This window comes from Carassius gibelio, chromosome B12, assembly GCF_023724105.1.
Source record: "Carassius gibelio isolate Cgi1373 ecotype wild population from Czech Republic chromosome B12, carGib1.2-hapl.c, whole genome shotgun sequence".
Taxonomy (NCBI): domain Eukaryota; kingdom Metazoa; phylum Chordata; class Actinopteri; order Cypriniformes; family Cyprinidae; genus Carassius; species Carassius gibelio.
In genome coordinates, this window is record NC_068407.1 from 15706103 (window position 1) to 15720491 (window position 14389).

The following is a 14389-nucleotide window of genomic DNA, read 5'->3' on the forward strand; positions in this document are numbered from 1 at the left end:
CCAGTTCACTGCAATCCGTTCAGATAGTCTTGAACATGTCCGTTAAAACTTGTAGAGTAGCTATATACAGTACTAGATATAGTATAGTACTTGAACTACTACTTTACCATACGAAAAGTTTAGTAGCTTATTCCAGTAGCTTGACATAGAAGTGGACAACCCATCAAGTTAATAACAAATGGCTACTACACTACATAGTTAACAAGGTAACAAAAAATGGTTAACTACATTTCCGCTAAAGCTAATAAAGGAGGTAATGTTGCAGCCAAGATATCAACACCCCGATTTTCCTATGCGTTTTTATAATAAGGTTTTTACATTTCTGAATAAAACACAGTCTCTGGTAAATTCATGATTCTTGGACATTTTGCTCTACAATGTAAATTGTATTTACATAGATTCCCTAAACAGGGCAACTTATCGTTAGAGCACAATTTCATAAAATTGCAGATGGAAGGGGACAATTCTGTGGGTGATTTACTCACAATGTGAACATTAAAGAGCACAGACACAGCCAGATCATTTCCATAATGACCAGCGCGATCTACCAAGAGCAGTGCAAATGAATGTCTACTTTAAGATGTTCTTTATTTGGGCATTAAATAATGGTGCAAAATACCAGTAATTTGACGAGCACAAACATTAGTGCATTGCGTTTCGTGGTTCATTTTAATACCGTCCTTCCCATAAATTTTGCATCTGAAAGTGGAAACTCCTACAAATGCATATTCTATAAGGTCAGGCACAAAAATAACTGCTAATGCCTTTTTCAGTGTAAATTCTTCAATGCGCATCTTTAGTAAATCATGACAGTAATATTTTTATATTTTAAAGGTTAACGCAGGCAAAATCTCTTAGTAAATCTGGTCCTATACTGGAAAATGTACATTTTGAAGCAGTTATTTTTAAAAGTTTATATCTGTGATAAGCAACTACATAAGAATTTTTGAGGTAGAGGGTAAAAACGCTCAAGTATTGTGACGTTATGTGTACATGTACTTAACTAACACTACTATGTATACTGTGTCTATAAACAGTATTTTGTCATTCTCCAATTCCTTTTGGGGCAAAAGGCTTACTGAAAAAGCTGAAGCTACTGTATTTTAAAAACAGCTGACTAATAAGGTAAGCTAGTAGTGTTGCTACTTCTGGGTGGAATGAGAACGGGTCACAGCAACTCACCTTGCAGCCCTCACAGGCACTGACGCCATAGTGGTACCCTGAAGATTTGTCCTGACACACAAAGCAAGGCTTATAGACGCGAGGAGGAGGGGGCGGAGAGGGTGGGCTTGGGACGATCTCCTCAGAACTCGTACTCTGGGTCTCGATAGCTGTGAAAGAGAGAGTTTATGGATCAATGACATGACATTTTCTGGTTTGTGTGTACGTATATTATTTCAGTGTTCAAAAATACATTAAAAATCTATTTAATCAATTTTTCTATGAGCTTCATGTTCATATTTTCATTCAAATTAATTGTAATACTATCTTTGTCAAGCATAGAGTCATTAAGATTAAAGCCTTTATTGAAAATAGTTTTTCAGAAGCATAAAACATTTAAAGGTCCAAATGAATCCAAACCATGTTGAATAATGCAGACTTTCCTATTCCTCTAGAGCCCCTTTCACACTGCACGTCGGGCCCGGCAAATTGCCGGAACATTGCCGGGTCGCCTTCTGTGTGAAAGCAACCACGTCCCGGGATTGATTACCGCATTGAACCCGGGTCGGGGGACCTAGCGCTGTGTGAACAAAAGCCAGATCTAATGCCATGTCGAAAGTGATGACGCACATTATCGCGCGACTCTTTTACCGGCTGTTATGAAGGAAGATCAACGTTCGCAACGAAAAAATATGTGCAAACTGTAATGAAGCAGAGATCAGTTAGTTCCTCACTTTCCGCGCTGACGCAGAGAGTGTTCGCTTGCTTCAGTGAAAGTATAACATGCCTAACGTTTTTGACTCATACATTACACGTCATGCCCTGATGTCACGTGTCGTTACGGGATCTTTACGGGTTGTGTGTGAAAGCACGCACATATCCCGGGTAATCACTGGCAGTGTGAACGTGCAAAATCTAGCGACCCGGGAACAATTGCCGGAACACTTTACCCGTGTATTTGCCGGAATGGCAGTGTGAAATCCCTGACCCTGAACCCTGTCCCAGAGCTTCACATCGCTGCGCTGCGCTGCTGTGTGTGACTACGAACATTACAAGAGAGATCAAAGACATAGACGTCCTGAAGCATCTCCTCTAGAGGAACTGAGCTTGTCAAAGAAGCAGATTATCTTAGCACATTCATTAAACACGTGTAACACATTTGTGCTGATGATAATTAGCCAGCCATCGCACATCAGAACAACAGACAAACACTGTTAAACACCATTCAAACCACTGATGGGAAGGTGAACAGACAGCACTGGCTTGGATTCTAGATGGGTTTCCTGTGGTTTGTGCCACAGGAACTACAAACGTCTTATACATGTTTAGTAACACAAGTAGTAGTAGTAGCAGTAGTCAACGTAGTAGTGGTAGTAGTAACAAACAAAAACAAACAAACAAAAATAAATAAATAAATATTGATTTATTTATTCACTTTTTAATGCCATGTCAGCATCAAGGCTATTTTCATTGTGATCTCACAATATTTTTACAAAGTATACAATTAACAAAAAGTAAAAAAGACAAAAATTCTAAAATACATTCAGGCGATATTTTTTTTAAATAAATCAGTTAAATACATCTCTTAATAAAACCATTTAAAATAAAATAAAATAAAAAATACTACTCCTACTCCCCAACTACTATTACTATTCATATATTTAGTTTTAGCATTGTTTTCTATCATAACAACAGTTGTTATTATTATTAATATTAATTAATAAGACATATTCATATCATTATAATTCATTATACTATTATTAATTATATTTATCTAACATTAATATTGTTATTCAGTTTTATCATTTTCTTTTTCACAATTTTCACAATTATTTATATTATGTTAATTACATTATTAATATATTATTGATTATATTTAACTGTTGTTATTATTATTAATATATTTATTCACAAAGGAAGACTTCCAGGACTGCACCACAAATCATATCATATAAACACACACACACACACACACACACACACATACACACATACACACGCATATATATATTATTTCACTAGTGATGATAATGCACTTTTAAGTGCATATAAAAACATTAAAAATGTTACTCATTAATTAAAATAAAATAATTTGAACTCTTGCTTTTCCTCTGTCCAATGAACTGTTGGCAATATCAGCCAAAAAAAAAGGATATATAAAGTTTGAAAAAATCGAAAATTATTCACACACAATTTAGAGATCAATCACTAAATGAAAACTGTGCATACTGCAGGAAGCATGTGACTTAGGGACTCCTGGATATGCCTACAAATAATAGCAATATTATGCTGTTCTCAGCAGGACACAATGTGTGCATTTCTTTGTTTATAGAGAAGGTGGAGAGGGTATACGAGGTCAAAGTATGCGCTTGTTTCTCTTGCTGGTTTGGCTGCAGTTTCTTTCCCGTGTCTGTGTGTGTATGTCCCAGCTGTGGCAGAGGGCAACTCAACTTGTGAGATCAAGTTAAATATAGAACTCTTATTTACACAGCACTGCTGTCGGCCCTGCCGGGCACATCACACACACAGAACGACTGCAGACCCATATCTGAAACAGCAACCATACACACACAAACACCGACACACACAGTGTCAATGTGCATGTTCCTGCCTGTCTCCCTGTTGGCAGGAAATACTCAGAGAGACGTCCTGGAACAGACTGACGGAATGAAAAGCTGACTCAGCCGTGGAAGGGGAGAGAATCAGAATGAAGAGAATGGAAGCGAAAATCAAACAGCTGAAGTTCAAACATGTGGCTATGACAGCTAAGATAAGCACAGACACATCGCTGGGCAAAACATCCGGGACGTACCAAGAGCTAAAGCTTTGTTTTGAGTGGACGGATGGAGGAGAGTATACAACACCCATGCTTTGCCCTGAGTCCAACACGAATTAGGCCAAAAGTCTGTGGACGCTGGTCTGAGGAAACTGCACTAAACTGCCCATCAACAGTGCTATGGTGCTCCTGGTGGCTGTCAGGATGTATCGCCATGTTCTGAGGCCAGATTCACGACAATCTTCTTAAAATATATATATTGTAATTAGCTCTAAGTAGTTTGCAACAACGTTCTGAAATGCAATTCTTGAAACATTTTCATTTACATTTAGGCATCTAGCAGATTCGAAGTTACCTATACAAGAGGAACAAAAGCAGGTCGTCAAAGAGCCAACAACATTCGTAATACACAATGCCTCTTCTTCTCAAGAACACGACAGGTTTTGGTGTTATCTGGTGGCTCATGCCGAAGACTCGGTGATACACTCAGCCTAGCAGATTATCATAATAATAATAATAATAACCCCAGAAAATATTAAGAAAAGTTTTTGGAAATACAAAATATTCTTAACTTTTTAAAATTATATTAAAAATAGCAGTTACGTAGATTTTTATACTGGTAATCCGGCACCTGGGTGGTTTCTAGGTGATTGCTCATGCCAACATCATCTGATTTCATTCATGAGCCACTTTTAAATGGTTGCTGAAAAAACTAGACTAGATGAAATTGACATCTGTAATATTTGCAAATGTTGAAGGCGGTGCCAACATTTTCCTCAGCAAACAAGCCACTTATCTATGATGTTCGTGTAATCATGTGATTTTCAGTTAAAATCTGAATAATTACTTATATAGTAAGAAAGTAGAGAAATTTTCCCATGCCGCCTCCATCTATTTTTACAAATTTACAGTTAGTCCCACCCAAACTCATGCACCGGCTGAGTCAGAAGGTGACATGCCGGTCGCTCAAGTCAACAGAACAATGTTTTGACAGCACTACAGAGCCAGGGTTTTCACTTTTCAGGAAGTCAACTGTTGAAAAACCAGAAACATACTTTAGAAGATGTTCAAGGTACGTGCCTGGCATTCCTTTGTGGAGATGAGACAAAATTTAACACATACTTGAGTTATGAAGTGCATTCTTAACCAACCCTCTACAGACACCTTGGCAATTGGCTAGTACATTTTTTTTTGTTGTTTACTCTCCAGACTGATATGCTAATATACACACTGCATATATTTTTAAAATGGCACTGCTTTTTAAATATCTGAAATTACACTCTTAACATCAGTCAGTGAAGTATTATAATATGAGAATCAATTATTATTTAATGTATTATTATTTCGTTTTAATTCTAATTATTTAGTCATTAGAATTAAAACTTGGATATCATGTATGAATGCATAGATATTTTAACTGAACATTTTAACTGGACTGGTGGTGGTGCTTTGTTGGTCATTCAGTTTTCCTGTAAAAAAAAAAAAAGGAAAAAAAGGGCAAAACTAACAATAATACTTATAAGATGATGATAATAATAATAATACAAATTCTACTAATAAGCAAATTATAAAAAGCACTGAGGATTTACCGACCTACTGGATTCATGAATATTAATCAGGTTGTGTGCGTTCGCTTGAACTGATTTGCTGAAATCAAAACAGGGACAATAATAGGTGAGCACCAGCCAATGATACTGCCGTATGCGCATTAGCTCCGCCCACTAGCAGAAAACCCGACAGTTCTTAAAAGTTGAAAAATAAATCATAGGAACGTTATTTTGACAGAAAAATACAACAAAGTATATTGTTTAGATGTAGTGCATCAATTCTGCATGTATGTAAGACTCTCTCACTCTCTCTGCTCTCAACAAAGCGCTGGTGAGTGGTGCACCTTTACAGTAGAGTTTACGGTACGTCAAACACTGGTACACTGTGCATCCATTGAGATGAACTGAGAAATATCACTGATCGCCTGACAGAGAAAGAAACTCTGAAGCGCTCAAACAGAGAGTGTTCGGCTAGTGAACATACATCTGAGCTAAACTTATACTTAGCCTCCAACTCACATACTGGCGAGTAATATATGAGAATTTATTAGCCTTTGGCTAATATTAGACATCATTTAGTCGCCCAGAGTGAAGATTTAGTCGCATATGCGAGTAATTTACTTGCAATGTAGAGGGTTGTAAACGATGGGTAAAAATTTAGCTTGAATAGCTAGAAGCTTTTGCATGTGTGTCACATGCTTGCCTCAAGTATGTTTAAGACCATATAGTTATATCCGCACAATAAACTGGCATAGGATAACAAATTTTAACACTGAAAACAATAGGAACACTCTAAAACCACAGTTAAATATAATATGACTGAGCAAAATGTCAGAAATTTAAATGAATATATTTTTTTTAAATGCAGAAAAAAAAAGATATAGCCAGAATACAAAGATCCAGGACATGATTTTGGTGTCCCTCTTCGCATTTTGTTGCATATCCTAATTTGGTGCCACTGCATAATAATGTGTGTGCAAACAAATAGATGCACTCAGGACACCCACTACAACAGAGAGACAGAAAGAGAGAGATGAATGAAGTGATCCGGGGAAAAATAGAGCGAGCACACTGTGTGTGTATGAGTGTGAGTGTTGTAGTGTTTATGTCAGTCTGTTCTCTCATGTCAACCGAATTACACACAGAACACTTATATAACACACCACATTATTGCTCATTTACAACAACCCCTCCGCTGTCTCTCTCTCTCCTTGTTTTTCTCCATGTGCAGGCTTCTGAATTTTTTTAGCGAAGCCCTGAATGTTTTTAATCATCTTGTTTTTCACACTAACCTTTCATGCCTTGTCATTTCTGTCACTAAGAAAATCATTCAGAGGTGCAACCTACTCCAGAAATCATTCTTCTGACTGCTGCCATAAGTCTTACTGACATACAGCATACTGATGGTGTCCCATCCAAATGTTACAAATGTTTAGAAATAACTAAAGCAGAACAAACTAAAATGCACTGCGTCTGCTGTACTTGCAAACTCTCTTTAAGGGGTCATCAGATGCCCATTTTCCACAAGTTGATATGCTTCTTAATGAAAAGTCTATAACATTCTTTGTTTAAAATTCCTTAATGGTAGTGTAAAACAAGTAGGGCTGCTCCGATCACGATCGGCCGATCGTTAATGCGCATCTCGTCAGTAAAGCCGGTATTCTAATCAGCGGTAAATTCCATCAGGTGTGTGATTTCACATAGAGCAGCTGTTACTACACAGAGCCGCATCATAAATAGAACGAGTCAGAAGTTTTCGGTCAGAGATTTGTCACGCTGTACTGTGCTACATCAAGCGTAGACAGCATCCCCGACTATAATAAGCTCTATTGTATTTTGTTGTGTCACGCTGCTCGCGTCCAGTGTAGACACAATATAAGTTAATGTTGCTTTCTGATGCTGCATTTGAATTTTCATGCCACATATTTCAAATTAGCGCGGGCCAAACATTTTTATATTGTTGGCCGGATGTGGCATATTGAGGAACCCTGGTATATGTATGGAATATTCTTAGAGTATTCCATAATGCAATGCGCTTAACTTTTTATGTTGTTTTAGAAATGCCAAATAGCTCATTTTGTTGGTGATGTACTACGATTAAAAAAGAAAAAAAAAATCTAAATTCAGAAACTAAAAGTATAATAGTAGGTATTTTTAGAAAGACAGACAGACAGACAGACAGACAGACAGACAGACAGACAGATAGATAGATAGATAGATAGATAGATAGATAGATAGATAAACAGCATAAACTAAACATTGATTAAAGATTAGAAATCGATATTGTTAATCCAGCACTAGCATCTACATATATATACTTCACCCAAATATTTTACAAATGAACACTAGACTCTCTTGTTTGCTAATGTATTTGGAGAAAGCTATCCCGTTCTTCTCAAATACAGTAATTTGGCTCAAAGATGTAACATTTTCAACATTTAAGAGTGTCCCGTTCCACCATTTAATTAAAAACATCCCGTAAGTATCCCAGGAGGTCTGGGCTAAGCCCTGAATATACGCTGACCCTATAACCGGTCGTCTCTCTCCGTCTATCGGTCTATCTCTCTAGGTTCAAGCTGAGGTTACATTCCTAATGTTCTGACAACCAACAAACACTGTAACTCAACCTCTATCCTGCTCTCCTCTTCGGTCTCTCTCTGCATCTTTAGGAGCCTTTAACTCCTCCTTCCTGTCAGACAATATGTCTCCCTTTCTCTCTGTGCCTGTTGTAATCACCAGTTTATTCATCTGTGGGTTCAGGTCTGGGTCTGGGCTTGTTTAGCTCTCATTATGAGCGGCCCAAAGGGCGCTGGGAGAGGACGGGAGGGGGTATTAATCAGATTTGGGTTGGTTAAGTCCAGCTTAAGTGTGTTAGCGGGGTAGAGACAGGCCCTATGGGAGAGCAGTCACACACACACACACACACACACACACACACACTTATCTCACTATTAGATTATGCACTGCCTTGCAGTGACAGAGTGTTTTAAGCATCAGGACCCAAGGCATTTTTTTACATGATCTGTCTACCAGTGAAGACAAACCCATCACAACTTCACTGGGTCAACAAGTGTACGTCTGATCCATTCTATTTATGACGAACTAAAACCAATTAACTACTGCCCTGAAAATCAATAGTCAAACATTACATGCCACGAGACAATACTAAAAATAGCAGCCATGTTACCGGGTAGAAAGTGTAACTAACTGTCAATGAAACACTCCACCGGACAATATATAAACTATTTAAATATACATTTACAATGTTAAAAATAGCAGTCATGTTATCGGGTATCGGGTGCAAATATTTCACAGTTGCAATGTTAAAGGAAGGCAGATTTAATATTTTATTTTTCTTTATTTGTTTAGATTATTGTTTCATTAACCGTACTTATGAAAAAGCTTAAGCCACAAAGGCTGCTTTATTTGAAATAATCATTCAGAAAAATATTTTTTGAAAAACATATATTTATGTGTCTGTGTGTGTGTGTGTGTGTGTCTCTGTGTACTGTGTATATAACTACTCTCTCTCTCTCTGTCTCTCTCTCTCTCTCTCTCTCTCTCTCTATATATATATATATATATATATATATGTATGTATATAATTTGTTATATATAAATATTAATATTCTATATATATATATATATATATATATATATATATATATATATATATATATATATATATATATATATATATATATATTAAAAAAAATTACCTTAATATATAAATGCATGGGTTTGCATTTATATCAAATTAATAAATAAACACAGTACAAACAAATATAGTATGTGAACAACCTAAAACTTAAAGGCCCAATAAAATTCTTCCTTGTCTCGCTTAAAAGAGATGTTTAAGAAATCAAACTGATTTAAGCTTAGGCAAAAATGGCATTAGCTGCAAGTACATTTACATAAAAAATGTTCCATAATAAAATGTTTCAGTAGAATCTAAAAAAATATTTCCTTTAAGATTTAAAAACAAATTAATCTAATCTGATCTAATGACGTTAGCTTATATATATATATATATATATATATATATATATATATATATATATATATATATATATATTAACATTTTGACATTTACGTTTAAGCCATTACAGACAAACATAAATATCATCATGGCATAATATTTCCAGTTTATCATCTAACCTTGGTTGTAATGTCAGAGTTATTCTCTCTGTATGGTTAGGGCATGTGTTCATGCTGAGTGGAGGAGATTAGGAGACTCCCTGCCTACACACACCTCCTGTTTATATTACACACACAGAGACACACAAACACACCTGTATTCAGTGATTTTGTAGCCTACATATACATATTTTTCTATACTAGATAATGGTCTGAACCCAAATGACTAAAATGTATTTAGTGACCATTAAATATTGCATAAACATTATAAATAACTGGACAATGAATGTCAAGTACCTGAGCACACAATCCCACCCTAGCAAAACTGATTTACAAGTAACTCATATAGTAATTATGCATCTCAATGGTGGTCACTAAACTGTATTGTATACGATATATACATCATATATAACAATATTGTAATTGTTGTATTGATGTGGAAGCTGACACTATGTACAAGTATTACTTGCATACAAATTAGATTTTTTTTTTAATCAATTGTTTGGACTATGAAGGCACCCATTCACTGCAGAGTTGTTAGTCAAGTAACGCTAAATTTCTCCAAATCGATCACAATGAGACTCATCTTCAAAAGTCATCTATATCTTGTATGGCCTGAGGGTGAGTACATTTTCTGCAGATTTTCAACTATTCTTTTTATAAAAGTTAAATATAATTTTTGTCAATACTGCACACCCCTACTAAATTGTATGTATATTGGCTATTGGAAAATGCAAAAAAAAAAAAAAAAAAATGATTCTTTAGAGTACAGAAACAACACAAAGACACACAGCTCTGACATGAACTAGATTGTTCCAGTTTCATGATTTGCTACCATCTCTTGATTTTGACGTCATAGAGAAAGAAAGTAGGCCAATTATGTTGCCAAAGCAAAAAGCACTCAAATCGGCCCTTTCAAAGCCTTTACTGCCTTCAATTATTTCCCATGAATTCTCCAGAACAGACACGGGTCTATTTGCTTCACGAGCATGTGTTTTTGTCTAGTGTATAGTGTATGGATTCGATAGCTTAAGGACCGTGAGCATCAATTATTGCTAGAGCGGGCAGCTTTAACATAAATAGTGCAGTGGAAATGGCCAGCATCATTATTTAAACATATTCAATTGTTTTTGTAAGCAATATACAAGATGAGGTCCACTAGCGCATGACATCTGAAAATATGCTGAAATATAATGCTGTTATCTGCGAGAAAGGATATGAATGAATGAAGACCTTGGCAGTACAATAACTAAACATATACATCTACATCTACATATACATACATACATACATACATACATACATACATACATACATACATACATACATACATACATACATACATACATACATACATACATACTTATATATATATATATATATATATATATATATATACACCTTTTTTTTTTGGAGTGGAGCTGGAAGTAGAGCCAGTTAAATAAGGGACTGGCATTGATTTCTTGTTGATTATTGTGTTATTATCAGATGTTTAGACTCTCATTCAGGTGGCACCCATTCACTGCAGAGCATGGAGAATAAAATGTAATACTAAATTTCTCCAAATCTGTTCCAATAGAGAACAAAACATGTCTCCATCTTGGATATCCTGAGGCAACTTTCAACTAATTTCTTATTTGTGGGTGTATTTTTCCTTTAAACCTCATTACTATTATGTTTGTTTTGATTGTCAGTGATGTTCTCATTCAGAGGTCTGCTCCCATGGTTCATTGGGGACATTTGGCAAAATAAGGAGGTTGAATGAAAATAGAAACAGTCCCGTCTCTCACTTGCTCTCGTTTGTCCTCAATAATTAAAGTAAAATAAGATTGACACGCTTCACTCTGCTGTGAAGAAGTTTCACAGAAGTTTATTTCCCATCATGCACCTGTCCCATGGGTAGACTGAATGAACATATGTCGACTACCTCAGAGGTCGCTGGTTTGTCAGCAGAGTTCACTGGGGTAATACCTTGAATATGTGTGTGCACTCACTCAGGGAGATTTCTGAGGATCAGACGATCTCGTTCCCTCTTCAGACATCAATTTCCTGTGAGTGTCTGAGGTCTTTGAAAAACTACCACATACTTAAACACAGAGATCAGCTCTTCCTGTGCTGAGGGTAACATCATATGGAATTCTCAACAACAATCAACAGACACAAAAGCGTTAACAGATGATTTCTGCTGTCATACACTAGTATGGAGCCCAACAAGTACCAACCCACAATCAAGAAATCAATGAAACAATCGCATTTGAAATGTGTGATTAATGCAACCACACATTTGTCAGCATCACACTAATATGATTCATAAGAAAACTAATCTGTAATCTATTATAAACACACATAACATCATGTTATTACAACACATTCGAGTTGGGATCAGTGTTACTTTAATTTCACTGAGATACTATATTTTGTATTATAATATATTGTTTTGAATTAATACCTATAATACAGATATTTTACAATTAGTAAGAACAACCCACATCACTGAGTAAACAGATGCCATAACCAACCTAACTTTATACCTAACTTTACCTATTATATTTCAGAAAGTCAGCGGGAGTAGCCTATGAAATTCACAATGTATTCTTTAGTGAGTATTCTAATCGAGCTTGTACTTGAGGCCACCGGATCAGAAATTGTCAAGTTGTTGGCATCACAACTAATTAACATACAACCCCCTATACATTTAACATATAAACTAGGGCCGGGACTCGATTAAAAAAATTAATCTAATTAATTAGAGGCTTTGTAATTAATTAATCGAAATTAATCGCATATAAATATTTGACCTGAGAACAGTGAGAAGTAATTTTTTTTTCACATGGATTTATAGTATACCATTGAATAATGACTTAAGCTTAAGCAACAAAATATTGTTTATTTTTGTTCAACCAAGTCTAGCAGACAAGTGCAATTTTTGCCATGAAGTGTAGCAATAGCATATTTAGAAACAATTTAGAAATAGTACATTTCAGAAATTCAGGAAGCTTATAGGTGTTGGAACCTTCTGTAAAGTGTTTTTTTAAGTAAAACACAATACTGTCAATTACATTCAGAACATTGGAAACACTGGCTATTAGAAAACACCTCTCTGTTGCTTCAGAGGCCATAACATACTAAGTCCAACTCTCAATAACCTTGGCCAAAACAATAAAGAGTTCAACATAAACTGTTGCACCAACAAAATAATACATAGTTCAACATAAAGTGTAAAGTCCACGCTAGCTGCTATATGTTTTGCGTTGAGGTGATACTTGAGACTCGATGTGCTGCGTGATATGCGAACGCTAGTTGGTGCTCCAGTATAATCGGTCTGCCAAAACTAATCCAGTGAGAAACGTTCCGCGGTGCAAAAATAAGTTATTAAAAATGCGGGATTTTTTTTTTTCTGTAATTAATTAATCTTAGTTAACGCGTTATTTTTTGTGTAATTAATTAATCTCAATTAACGCGTTAAAGTCCCGGCCCTAATATAAACATCTATTCAGTTACTATTCAACGTATTAAAACCGCTCTGATGATCAGAGTAAGCATTTGCTGGTATGTTAAGAGTAGCCAATCAATCATTGCAGAGATAATTTACAGAAGTTTTTTGCACAGGTTATGACAACACTGGATGTATAAATGGAGGTGCAAGCTTTTATGTCTCACCTGCATCCTCTCAGCTGTGCAGGACACACTGATATAACTTTTTTCCTAACCATATTATATGTACGCATCATCTTTTATGCTGAATTCTTAGATAAAAATAGTGATAAATTCCATCAGAATAAAACAACACAATAAGTAAAATAATCTGTAGCAACAAAATCCTTTGTTTACATTATATTTACATTATAATTTTTGGCACAGAGACTGCATTTAAAGCAGCATTATGTAACAGCAGATGTATTTACACTGCATACATGATGCTATATTAGATATGATAGAATATTAATTTAAACAATAAAAATAAACTAGAACCCCTAGTAAGCGGAGGCAAGTTGTTGTTTTAATGAGTGAATCATTGAGTCATTCACTCAATTGATTAGTTCAAATTGCTGATTCATTCAAGAACAAAGTCTTTATGAATGAATCATTGAATCACTAATTTGTTCAAAGATGCTGATTTATTCAGCAACAAAACACCACTGGTTCAAAACACCAACGGCTCTGTTTGAAACGGCTTTGTTACCGAAACAGAGCACAAACAGAAAATACTGACATTATTGTATCCGCACAATATTAACTTCTTACTCAACTGTTGCATAAATCATAATTAAAGGAGTGTTTCTGTTTGTTTTGTAGCAAATTGATTGACATACTCAATAATGTCAGCTTCCACATTGTTAAAACAACAATTACGATATTATCGTAGACGATACATATCGCACACCCAAAGAAACCAAACCTAAACCTAATCCTTCTGCAACCATTTACAGTAGATTTCCCCGCAGAGCAAAATATCCATGAACAACGAGAATTTCTGAGAACCCTTTCACTACGTACACAAGGACCTTTTCAAAGTAAGTACAGTCAACAGTTAGACACACATCGTCTCCTTGTTTCTGTGAACACTTGTATAACTCTGCAAACATGTGGTTCATTTGGCACCAGAATACTTCCTGCTCTCAGCCAATCATGTGTCAGCATATGTTACCAGAAGTCATTCAAGTTCAGACGAAAGTATTCAGGTTCAAGTGTTGTCTTTCCACCAGCCTGCACACACAAACACTCACACAATGAGTTTCAAAAAATTATGTCCTCCTCTTTACAACAG

At 35.7% G+C, this 14389-nt stretch overlaps 1 protein-coding gene across 2 annotated transcripts in view; it reads right to left on the reverse strand.

The window, feature by feature from the left end:
- Window positions 1-14389, reverse strand: part of LOC127968896 (retinoic acid receptor alpha-A) — a 141522-nt gene that overhangs the window by 11156 nt on the left and 115977 nt on the right. For both annotated transcript variants that reach the window (XM_052570298.1, XM_052570299.1), the window contains one exon: window positions 1183-1331. In XM_052570298.1, the coding sequence (XP_052426258.1) occupies window positions 1183-1331 (149 nt within the window). The remainder of the gene's footprint in view (window positions 1-1182; window positions 1332-14389) is intronic.